At 37.3% G+C, this 11,868-nt stretch overlaps 2 protein-coding genes across 4 annotated transcripts; both read right to left on the bottom strand.

Annotated features, from left to right (window-relative positions):
• Positions 1–1,109: 1,109 nt before the first annotated feature.
• Positions 1,110–2,550, bottom strand: LOC111330324 (melanocortin receptor 5-like). The gene has a single exon (XM_022935164.2). The coding sequence runs from the start codon at positions 2,417–2,419 to the stop codon at positions 1,451–1,453; it is 969 nt and encodes a 322-aa protein (XP_022790899.2). The 5' UTR covers positions 2,420–2,550; the 3' UTR covers positions 1,110–1,450.
• A 1,692-nt stretch (positions 2,551–4,242) lies between these two features.
• On the bottom strand, positions 4,243–9,840 carry LOC148727465 (uncharacterized). Of its 3 annotated transcripts, none has more exons than XM_088728849.1 (3): positions 9,556–9,840; positions 6,230–6,601; positions 4,243–5,808 (listed from the first exon to the last, which is right to left on the bottom strand). In XM_088728849.1, exons 2-3 carry the CDS (start codon positions 6,572–6,574, stop codon positions 4,999–5,001), a joined length of 1,155 nt encoding a protein of 384 aa, XP_088584975.1. In that variant the 5' UTR covers positions 6,575–6,601; positions 9,556–9,840; the 3' UTR covers positions 4,243–4,998. The 3 variants fall into 3 exon arrangements, with proteins under 3 accessions (XP_088584975.1, XP_088584973.1, XP_088584974.1); XM_088728847.1 differs by lacking the exon at positions 9,556–9,840 and adding an exon at positions 7,432–9,544; XM_088728848.1 differs by lacking the exon at positions 9,556–9,840 and adding an exon at positions 7,623–9,544.
• Positions 9,841–11,868: the final 2,028 nt, after the last annotated feature.

Genomic DNA, 11,868 nt, shown 5'->3' with positions numbered 1-11,868 from the left:
AAAATAACTTCAAGTGAAAACCACATGTATTTTTATATACCATAATAGTAACACAACAAAATCTCCTCAGTAGGGTGGTCTCGTCATAAGTTCAGTCTCACTGGGGGGCGTGAGATCCTCCCACTGCGGGTCCGGGCCCGAACATCTCCATTAGAGGACAGTAATAGATTTACAATAAACCTTTTTCTTATCTTTCTGCCTCTCTTTCGATAAGTTAGCATTCACCGTGATTGAATTTCCTTTTGAGATTAGCCATGAATTACCGAGATTAACTTATTTAACGATAGGGCTAGACTTGATCTTTCAACCACCGATAATAATTTGCTTTATGATAATTACCTACACACATCAGTTATACTTAAATAAAGATAACGTTAAAACCAATTTCAATTTGACTGTAAATGTGAGGAGGGCATAGCTGTTCTAAGAAAAATATTCTGGGAATAGTGCAGAGTGTAAATTAGGGTTTTCTTACGGCACCCTAAATAGTACACGGGGACTCTATGGGGCATAGCCAATCAGGTTACAGGAGTTTGTTTCACGTCACGCAAATGTCAAGTTGTCATACATTATAAATCACATTGCCGTCTTGGATGCCAAGCAAGCTATATAACTGGTTAATTTGTACTGCGTGGTACTAAATCCTGAACCCTGATTGGCTTCGCCCCATAGCTAGGCCCTTACAGATTGTACTCCCATATTATTTGGCATAATTTGAAAAAAAGGGGAATTTTTGCATTTTTCTATAAAAGCAGTACTGCATAGCAAGCTAACAGATCTTTTTTTTTTTAAACTGAACATTACCAGAATCATTACTTGTTTACGTTTGTTCTCTAATCATTTTCAAGTTCGGTCCACGGTTCAATTTATTTTCAGTTTTTCATTGTCCTTAGTGGGGAAAGAAGATTACCACAAGACCGAGACGTTCGTCGCCTAGAGGATTGGGCGCACCTGAAGTAAAGATTGTGTCTATCAAGTTCCAGCTTTCGCAGGCAACTGGATGTCGCCGAAGAGAATCGTACATTTTGACAAATTAAGTTACCGCTTCTGGTCTGGAATGAAGTGCAGTAGTTAACTATTTTATATCAGACCATGTATGTAACACAAAATAAAGATTTCATGCTTTATTAACAATAAATATATAATTTGGAATTAATAAGCATACTTTAAGGAAACGTTGAAAATTTTCAAAATCAAGTGTAATTTTGAGCATACTTTGAAAAAATATTGAGCGATGCTAGTGGCATAATATGCTACTTTTACAGGAACAATCTACAAAGGCCTACCCATAATGCCCCGTAGACTACTACCGTAGTATTGCTATTGAGACTTTTGTATCAGGAAAAGTTCCTTTACTTGTTTAGTAAAGATTAAGAACTTGAATGATGTTCTTATATCTGAGTCTTTGGAAATGGCTATTTAATTCCTGTGAATATCGTTTTAAGCTCGCTTAAACAGACTTACAATGACAACGATACTTATTGACTATGTCCTTCACCGCTTGTCTCATTTCTGTCATCTTCCAGCAGTAGAGGAATGGGTTCAAACTTGAATTTAAGAGCGCAAGAGACCCTGTATATCTTATAACAATAACATGAGATACGGCACTATATGGGAAAAGAGCTTCGAAAGATAACAACGCAAATGGAAGAAAACATAAAACTAACGTTATTTGGATCCACATTGCTGCTGAAACAGTTTTTTGGTATTTTTCTATATTCCATGTTGGAATTCCTTCCCTGTTTCGTTGTCCGACGTCAATATCATTATTTTCTGTTCGGGTCTGATGGATTCGAAGGCGACGATAGATCCTCGTGTAGCAGTAGACTGAGATGATCAAGCATAGCAAGATTATTGCTGATGTTAAGTCTGAAAAAAAGCGAAGGCCCGTAAGTTGCATCATCAGACGGACGCTTGCACAAAGAAGCCAAAAAAGGCCCAAGATTCCACCAACTCGTCTCAGCTTAACAACCTGTCTGTATCGCACGCTGAGGGATATAGCAAGAAGTCTGTCCACACTTATTGCAGTCAATGTCATCAACGAAACTCCACTGAAAACCATGCCTGAAATGCCTACCACTGTTCCAATGTAGTTGCAAATTTGTCGCAGTTCGCTTACTTCAACAATCAATTCAGCGGCAAACATTGGCTGAGTGATAAGGCCAACGCAGAGATCAGTGATGGCAAGACAACGAAACATTAGCTTTGATGGCGGATGAAGAGAGGACCTCTTTTGAAGGGCAATGAGAATCACGACATTTCCCAGAGATGCTGTGATGGAAAGAATGAAGTTTAATGTCGCGAGAAATATGCTATGATGTGATCCAAGCACATTTTCGCAATAAAGGGCCCCAGTTTCTATTTTGGGTCCATTTTCAGTGACGTTGGACATTTCCTCCTGCAAATGAAATTTGTTCATTTGTTAATCAAAATTACGTAACGTTCTGATGTAGGTTTCGCCCACCTTTCCTTCCATATTCACCATTTTCGTGGTAAAGTTGCAAAGTAAATTCTTATTCCTTTTGACATCTATGTGTGGCATTTCGAATTTTCAGCCACTTGTCTTCCAACACTTCATTTGTATAGTGTTTATCTTTGTAATGGGCTAATTCTCGACACGGCAGATGTTCAATATCCGCTTCGGCTACATTGACAGTCGGCTAATTTTTAATTTTTGTTCTCTCTAAAACTTTTAAACACATATTTTCTGTTTTAAAAAATATCCCAAACGTTGCACCGATGACAATTACATTTTCGGCTACTAAGAAGACGGGGCTGTAGATGTGTTCAGATCCGGTAAAAGATTCGTGCTTAAATGTAAAATAGACTGTTGCTTGAGAAGAAATGAAATTTAATAGTTCGTTCCTGCGACCGATTACACCTTCTCAGCAAAGAAAATAATTAAATATTAACAATGTAGCAATCGCTGAAGCATGAAATGGATGGCAGTACCAACGAGCAATAGCCTCAGAAACCCTCACCTTTCTTTCCCTTATTTTCTGTCAAAATTAGCAGCATTGAGTTGACAGTGTTATATTAGTCCTTCGAGAGAGATGTATGAAGACATATAAAACGTCACATTCAAAGTTCATACTTTATGTTTCAGTTCGCATTTCAAAATAATTTTCTTCCACATTACATTGCATATCTTTTAAAAGTAATCAATTCTGAGGCAGACTACCTCACTCGTTTATCCAATAACGTCTCAAATGACCGCTGAAATGCTTCCCTTCCGAATAAAAGTGCTGATTAAATTACCTTATAAAAGCTGTTTGCTTGTCTGACCCTGTGCTCCCTATAAACCTAGCAGCGTATCGTGTATCAACGTTGCGATCGATGAAACCCTGTAATGAATTAAAAAGCTCTATATCTTGGTCAATAACAGACTTTCTTCAGCTTTCTACCTTTTAAAATTAATTTGCATCAAAGCATATATATTGGTGCCATCTCGAACCTATTGGCTGTGGCGTTTTAAATGAAATTCAGTATCGATGAATCTTTTGACAGTGTTAGGGCTGACATCCTGACAACTGTTCGATTTTGTGTGATGTAGATACTAAGTCAGCAGGTGCATTTTATGCATGCCTTTTTTCATTTTTTTGCAATATTTCACTCAGCGTAATTATCAGCCAGTTTTCAGTTGTTTAAACTATGCTCAACAATGTTCATTTGATGTGCAACCAGTTTCAATGCAGTGCTTGTTTTAGTCGTTTTTATAGCTTTGGTAACCTTGCTGGCATTTACTCGGTGGGTGGAATACAGCATCGTTGCAAACTTATAGCAGAATCGATCATTTCAATGTATCTTCTCGATATGTTTGTTTTTAATTGTTTGGATTTGACCGTATGAATTGACAACTCAAACCAAAGATCTTCAAACTATCCAATATCTAATAGCTCTTCCTATTTTTGTTTGAACGGTAAAATAACCTCTTACAGCCAGCAATACAAACATGTTCAATAGATCAACGTTGGCGAAGGCCCAACTCTTTCAATTTTGCTCCTCCCTCCCCCCCCCCCCTCGCTTCTTTATATGTTCCTAAGCAACAAATGGCTTCCTTCAAGCTTTTGTCCGTCATAGAGCACAAAAATACGAAATCAAAACATTGGAAGCATGAAGAAAGATGAGACCAGAGAGAGACAATGCGTCACTTCTCTGGTTTCATCCTCTCTCGCTGAAGTCATAAGAAGGCTTTGGTTCGTACATACATACATACATACATACCATACATACATACATACATACATGCATACATACTTTATTTAACGTGGCTAACACTTAGCTATATAAAGCTACTTTACAGGTCCGTCATGAAAGAAAAGATAAGTAAATCAACTTAGAAGCTATGTAAGTGTTTAAAATTATTTAGTATTATGGAACTGCCTAAATTGATAGAACTATTAACTTATAAAAACAAGAATAAATTGCGATGAGAGATCTCCTTGCCTTTAAAGTGTTCAAAATGATATAGTATATACAAACTACAATTATAAAATTATAATGCTTATATACTAAGAAAGCTCAGTTAAATACAAAAAATTAAGGAGCTATAAACCTGCAAGGTCGAGCTCCTTGAGTTCACGTTTAAACCGGCGATAAGTACCCATATTTCTTAAATTATTAAGAATAGTGTTCCATAGGCGGGGAGCTTGATATTTCCACGACTTAATCCCATACTTTGTCGAATTAACTTTACGTAATGTTGAAAAAGCATCACCACGTTAATTAGAATTAGAATTGCGTGTAGTCAATAACTCGACAATGCATGCAGGTACGTTTCCATTCCAGATTGCTCGAAACACGGTACTTAACATTTATGCAAGTCTTTGGTTAGCTACTGTGTTATTTCCATTCTTAGCAACTAAGGCTTCATAAGAAGAACTTTTCTCCTGATAAACGAAGTAGAGCGATCGCTCGTTTAGTTTTTTGAGTTCGTAAATAGAAACTGCGATGCTTGTTAAGGGTGGAATATTGAGAGAGGAGTCTCCATTATTTTACTTATTTTCCAATCCAATGCTGTGTGGTGGAGATTTGACTGGAAGTACATCGGAAGTTTGGATTGACGTAGTTGTAAAGACCAAAGTTTTGTTCATGTGGACTTGCCCCGGCAACGCCGTTGAACTGGCATCCAGCCAATTGGGCGCTCAATGCACTATTAATATGCCACATCTCGTTCTGTATTTGCCATGTGCCAGCTGTGCATTCTTGACAAACAATGTTCCGTATGTTGATCAGTTCATATGTGCGACACTTTGCTCTCCATACACCAAACAGATCATGTTCTTTCAGTTTTGCACGTGCGTAGTCAGTGTAAACGAGACCATCAGCTGGAAAGTTGCAAGTGACTCTGAGGTGAGTTGAAGCATTAGCGACTGACTTCATATGAGCCAAAGATAAGCGATATGCATTCCAATTTATGGTGTTCCCCTCTTCATTTACAGGATGGTCCACACTAAAACCGTTTGACTTAAACTGGTTGTTGTTTCCGAGAGAAAAAGATTGTATTAGTGTCCAAACATAGCCGGGTTCAGACTCAAAGTCGCAGAAGACTTTAAAAATATTTTTCTGGGAATCATACACATCGAACATTCCCGACACGTTATTGCCATTTTTTGCAACTTCCATACATTCACGAGGATACTTTATTTTCTCGCACCGCTGACCAGTGTAATTTGCAGGACAAGTGCAGTTGTACCTCACGGTGGTAGAATTACAAATCTCCTGACAGTTCCCACCCTGGAGACAAGGATTGTCCTTGCAACATCTGTTAATACAGTGGTAATTTTCATGGGAAAAATGTCTTCCATTCTAATTATAACAAAAGGAAAAAAGATCTATTAATGATAAGGTTTGCAGGAGTGATGTACCATGTTTGCCGAGAAATAAAAATGTATGTGTGTTTTTTTTTTGTTTTTATGAAAGATCTTCTTTACGTACTGATAAGCTATATGTAATAATGATTAAGAACAGGGCCTCTAGGTTTATTCAAAGATCGCCCGCGATTGCAAGTGAGGAACCTTTAATATGGAGTGATTTTCGTCCATTCTCATGTAGCTGAAAACCATCCTAGGGAGAAAACTATTTAACAGTAGCCATTGTTTGAAAATAGACCTTTTGGAGCTCAGTTGTCCCATTACAAAGTTCATGAGGATATATTGGATATAATAAGTTAGAATAGAAATCTATCTGCAGGGATTTAAGGTGGTTAATTTGGTTAGCTTGCACTTACATCAGACAAAGAGTACTCTCGCACAAGATCGTAATACAATACTCCATATTTGTATCTTAGTGCATCTGGTTTCATGTATCTGTTTGCATCATTCATTTGACAGTTTCCTTGTGCAGCGTTGTGTAGGTAATTCATGGAGACACAACGACAGTCATTTATGCACAGAATGTGACATTCAGGAATCGTTGTGACTGTTGTAACCTTAAACATGTGACCTTCTAGGGCGTGATCGGCGACGACGTTCTGGCTTATATGGAAACTGAACCTTTGGCAAATATTCTCTGCAGAAACTTGTTTGAGCATCAGAAGCAGCAATATCAACTTAAACCATAGAGCAATCTCCATTCCACCTCTGAAAATGAAGCTTGAAAACTAAAAAGATAAATATAAACATTGTTTTAAAATAGCCGACCGGAATTAGAAGTTGAAGGCATACTCTGTTTGAAAACTTGTGCCCGCTAGAAAAGAGACTGCCAAAAAGGCAGCAAGACACGAAAGCTACATAACTAACTTGTATTTGAATTTTCTAGATACGGTTATGGATCAAGTTTGTTTTCTCTAGACTAAAATGGAGGATGACAAGAGCTTGATTTCTGTGAGTTGCGCAAATTGTTTCACGTATTAAGAAGGAAAAACTCACTCAAAAATATTTCATAGCCAAAGGAAATTAACTTTAAAAGCTTTGAATACAAATTGCGTGCTTATTAATGAAGCTTTAACAATTCTCCGCTTTCATACCATATGGCAAACTTTGTCTTGAGTTGTAAACTCGCACTCTAACTACATTTCATTATGGATTCACAATGAGTTTGTTTTGAACTCAAATTTATGTTTAGTTTCACTCAGAAATGTGAAGTTTTTTTTTATCCTAGCAGAAATTATACATTTGAAAGTTTTCTTGATGAGGGTTTTAACCTCCTGTGAAAATTTTCCAAGAAAGTAATGAACTATTGTCTTTTTTTGTGATATCTGCTCATAATGTGTATACTTTAATTGCCATTAATCTTCACTTATCGGGGAGCAACGGCTAACACGAACTCGATTCTATGGCGATCTTTCATTTACACGGACATGTAGAATAAAGAAAACTACTCATTGATAACATTACATCAAAATTGCTGTGATAAACTTCCTAGATGTAACATGAGGATGAAGACAACTTTGCCTTCTAGCACTCGACTGAACAGGATTTCGTCTAGTACCTTATTGTTCAATGTTTTCATCAGCATCTGTTTCCGTCTCGATTTTACTTTAGCCCGTTAACAGCTCTTCAACAGAAGCCTTCATATTCTCAAGTCTGAAGTGATGTTCCAAATATTTCTACAACATTCATCTCAAATGCATTAAAGTATCTTTAAGTTCTTACCCATTTCTTGAATGAATTTCACGTTACCTTAGATGCTACTACTGGGGTGTGTTTTTCTGATTTCTGCCTTCGCAGAGCCAGTTCCACTTCGATGAAAACCAACGAAATTACATAGACTAAGCAAGGTCTTCCTAGTACTTATGCTCTAAGTATGTGTCGTCAATCACGTCAGATATTTATGACATTTCACAAACGGAGTTTATTTACTTCACATCGAGCGTGTCATCTCAGATCCAATCACAACAAGAATGTTTTATTTATTTCTGCGAATGAATCCAAAACAAATGGTGACAATCTACTGCGAAGGGAAGAATTACTTTGCAACTCAAAACGTGAATTTAGCATGACTCAGTCGGTTACCGCAATCAACTGAAATGTTGGCAACAGCTGGTTTTATCAAAAAGAAAGACTGAAATGTCAATTTTATTAAGGAAAAAAAGGATTTTACTTGATAGCTAGATTGTGCATGGTCTAAAATGAATGTGGTGAAAACTTCGGGTCATGTGAGAACTGACAGTCCGTAAATAAAAATCTTCTTTAAGGACGGTAGCAGAACTAGGAGGTGAGATAAATGCAATTAGGAATTCAAATAAATGTAAATTTTTCAAGCTTTTAACAGAAATTTTCGGTTAAGTAAAACCTGGATAAAGATATCATTGGATTACCAATAAAATATTGTTTAGAAATGTTAAAATAAGTTTTGTGGTCTGTAATCTTCAGTAATTCCGGCAGACATAAGTTAAGACGAGAGCCTCATTCAGGTTAACCTTTAGCCGTAAAATGGCCAAAAACACTCGGCCGTGTGGCGTGAAAATTGAAACATTTTAACCGTAAGTCGTTCAAAAAAGTTAAGCATTAAATTTTTCTTTCGATCGTAACGGAAAGAAATTAACCGGTGGCCGTATAGAGGAGTTTACTGCTTCGTGTGACATGTTGCAAACAATAGTCTCGTTAACAGATAAAACCGGCCCAATGTCAACAAGATTAAACAGCACTGGACGATTCGATTGAGGCCTTGAGTATCGCCCACGGAATCGTCAAGGAATGTAAAGAATATTTTCTTCAAAATGCTGTAGATTGGCGAAAGCTTGGAATAAAAAGAAATTCACTCTTGGCTCAAGGCCCCAATCAAATGGTCCATTTAATCAACGGCTGAAGGACAAGTTCACGGTTTACCGAATAACATTGTTTCTACTCATTTTTGTACTTCGAAGAAAATATTCAACTCCGGTAGAAGATTAAGAAAAAAAAAAAGAGTATGGGCCTGAGCGCTCTGGGCAATAATTTGTTAACATGTGAAAAAAATTGTAATCAATTCCGTGGGACAAACACACCCGGTAATTTTTGTCCTACCAAATTTTGTCTCCGAAGGCGTAAAAAATATGAAAGATTTTTAATTTACAAGCCATGATTTGAAGAAAAACGACAATTGAAAAAATTTAATTTTACTTTTAAAATACGAAACGTTTGGGCAGAAGCCCGCCCAAGTATTTTGTTTCAACGCCCGCACAATTACACTGTGAAGATGAAATATTCGTGCATGACCGCGATCAGTATTCCGGTTACTCAGAATACGATTATTATGGCTCCCAAGTTTACATTCCAGCCTACACCTCCAGGTCCAAGTACTTTTCAAGTTGTACATCCATGTCATTAACAATTTCTTGATAATAGATGTTTTGCTGTTTTTCAGTGCGCCATCGATCGACAATGTAATAATTTGGCGGAGACAAATTTTTCTGAGATTTAATTCCTGGTTGAGCCAAGCAGATTTTGTCCGCAGGACAGTGCGCTAAAGATATATTTTTATGTCTTTGTAATAAAGATCGTTTTGATAAGAATGAAACAGTTGATGTTTAGCAATGCCAATATTTAGCCTTCTGACGAGGTCTTCTTGAAATTTTTAGCAAATCCAATACTATCAGAGCATAAATCCTTCCATTCTTTTTGTTAAGAATACCTTTAATCCAGTGCGCAATTATTTTCCACTGGAATCTGCTTTCAACTCAAATTGGGTACAACTTTTAACTTACCTCACCAGATGTTGATGTATTGAGAGCAGATTAGATGTGGCTTATTTCGGCTTTATTTGTAATTCCAATGAAGTTGTCACCTGTTAATCTTCAGAATTAACAACCAGGTTTGAAGTTAAGCGTGAACAATACACATCACGTAGTGATGGAAAAAAATTTTTCACAAACTCACGTAGTGATGGAAAAATTTCCACAATAGTCGAGGCAAATAAGATAATGACTTTAAATCACATCGAAAATGCTGCACGTAGTATAATCATGAATGTCTAGTTCATGAGAAAAGTCTTAACCACGCGCTCCTTAATTTTAATGTTAATGTACTGCAGCTGCCTCTGCCTCGATTGGGATCGCCACCTTGTCGTGGTGGGGCGGCTTGCGTTCCCCAGTGAGCCCTAGAGCTATGTTGGCTGGAGTCAGGGTAGGGGCCAGACGAAGAGTGATCCCACTGGCCCTCCAGGGTGAGGATTGGGCAAAGGGCTGATAACCCTCTCCCGTAAAAAAAGAATTATTACAGAAACCAGGAGGCCCTATGTGCCACGAGGCATGAAAAGGATTGATGATGACTACAGCTGCCTACACGACCACGAATTTTCTTTATTTTCGTCTGAGCGACTCAAAACTAAATATTCAGAAAAAAGTTGCTAATTCAAGAATTATTCCGGAGCATTTGGAAACAATTTTAAACCCTTTACTTTAAAAGAAGATTTTGGGCACGTTGCCAAATGCAAGTTAGTTAGCGTTCTGTCCTTTCTTCCTAACCCTTTTCTAGTGTAAGTTATTGAGACGCAAGATGCCGTAATATTGTTTGTAATCTTAGCATTATTGCACTCAAATATAGCGCATTTGCAAGTAAGTATCGAAAGTGATCTTAGATTCCTTTGGTTTTGCTTTACTTCGCTCCTTGATTGGTCCGTAAAACTCGTGCCTCCATCTCAACCAATCAAATGCAACCTGGTCACTCACGTTTTTCCGCGCTCCAAATTTGTGTCAGTTTTTAATTTGATTTCTCGTTGGTTAATGATAATGTTAAACTCTGTTCTGATTGGTAGTTTTGATTAAGTCATCTTCACGCGACATGCCCGAAAGAGGCATTACCAAGGAAATGTGCTCAGTAACAAGCAGAGATAAGACAAAGTAAAAAAACAAGCTCACCTCATTCTCAAGGAACATTGTAATTTATTTATAATCAATACAGGCACGCTTTTCGCTAATCTTTTTCCTGCAGACAACAGAATATTGCGTCCATCACTATTTTTCTCCAAATATACAACTGACTGGAAACTTAGCTAGCACTCTCAGTATTCTTCGTTCATTCTTTCAAGGAAAGCTTGAATTGCAATATAATTTAAAATTATTTATGTGACATTGACTCATTACGTAAACAATACATCATCTCGATCATTACAATATTCACGTCTTTTCTCTCTGCTCAAACTTATAACATAAATTTCTGCTACAAAGCTTCTTATGTAAAATTCATCAATGTCTAGGTTCTGTAATTGATGACTGCATTTAAATGACTTAAAGATGTCTGTCAAAGGAAGGCTAATGCATCCCTATTTTCAATTGACGAACGAGCCAATATCCGCATCAGTTTTCTTCTCACTCTGAATACCTAACTTTCATTAATGACAGTTAAATGTATCTTAAAAAATCACATTTGATAGTCTGACAACAACTGGAGGTATTCTTCGTGGTTTCACTTTTAGGATTAATCCGACTTACGACAAAACTGTTTTATTAAATCCTTCACTGCCTGTCTAACACCGCTCATTTTCCAGCAGTAAAGGAACGGGTTGAGACTTGAATTTAAGAACACAAGAGATGTCGTACATCTTATACCAAGTGTTACAGATACTGCACTGAGAGAGAAAAGAGCTCCGAAAACACCCACCAAAGATCGTGGAAGATAACAAGCGAATAATGTTATCTGGACCCAAGCCCCCGCAGAAACAGTCCTACGATATCTGGCTATATTCAATGGAATTCCAGGTCCAGCTGGCTGCTCAACCTGGCCTTGTATTTGAGCTTGATTATGGCGGAGACGAAGAAATATCCTCGTGTAACAATAAGCTGAGATTATCAAGCAAGTTATAGTGACTAAAGTAATGACATATCCAGTAATTATGGACCCCAAAATAGGCCAGAAGGCATCAATAAATGCACAGATTACACCTATCAGCCAAATAAAGCTTAAAACTACACTAACTCGTATCAGTGTTACAACTTGTCTATATCGC

This window comes from Stylophora pistillata, chromosome 7 (genome assembly GCF_964205215.1).
Source record: "Stylophora pistillata chromosome 7, jaStyPist1.2, whole genome shotgun sequence".
In the NCBI taxonomy this organism is placed as follows: Eukaryota; Metazoa; Cnidaria; class Anthozoa; order Scleractinia; family Pocilloporidae; genus Stylophora; species Stylophora pistillata.
Note: the sequence above shows the minus strand (reverse complement) of the source record. Positions and strands in the feature narration are given on the sequence as shown.

Bases quoted from the DNA above. Each gene is read 5' to 3' on its own strand.
- LOC111330324 (XM_022935164.2), bottom strand. From the start codon at position 2,419: ATGAACAAATTTCATTTGCAGGAGGAAATGTCCAACGTCACTGAAAAT.
- LOC148727465 (XM_088728847.1), bottom strand. From the start codon at position 7,458: ATGCTGATGAAAACATTGAACAATAAG. The intron at 6,602-7,431 runs GTACTAGACGAA...TTATCTTTTTAG, and splicing joins TGAAAACATTGAACAATAAG to TTTTCAAGCTTCATTTTCAG. The intron at 5,809-6,229 runs GTAAGTGCAAGC...TGTTATAATTAG, and splicing joins GAGAGTACTCTTTGTCTGAT to AATGGAAGACATTTTTCCCA.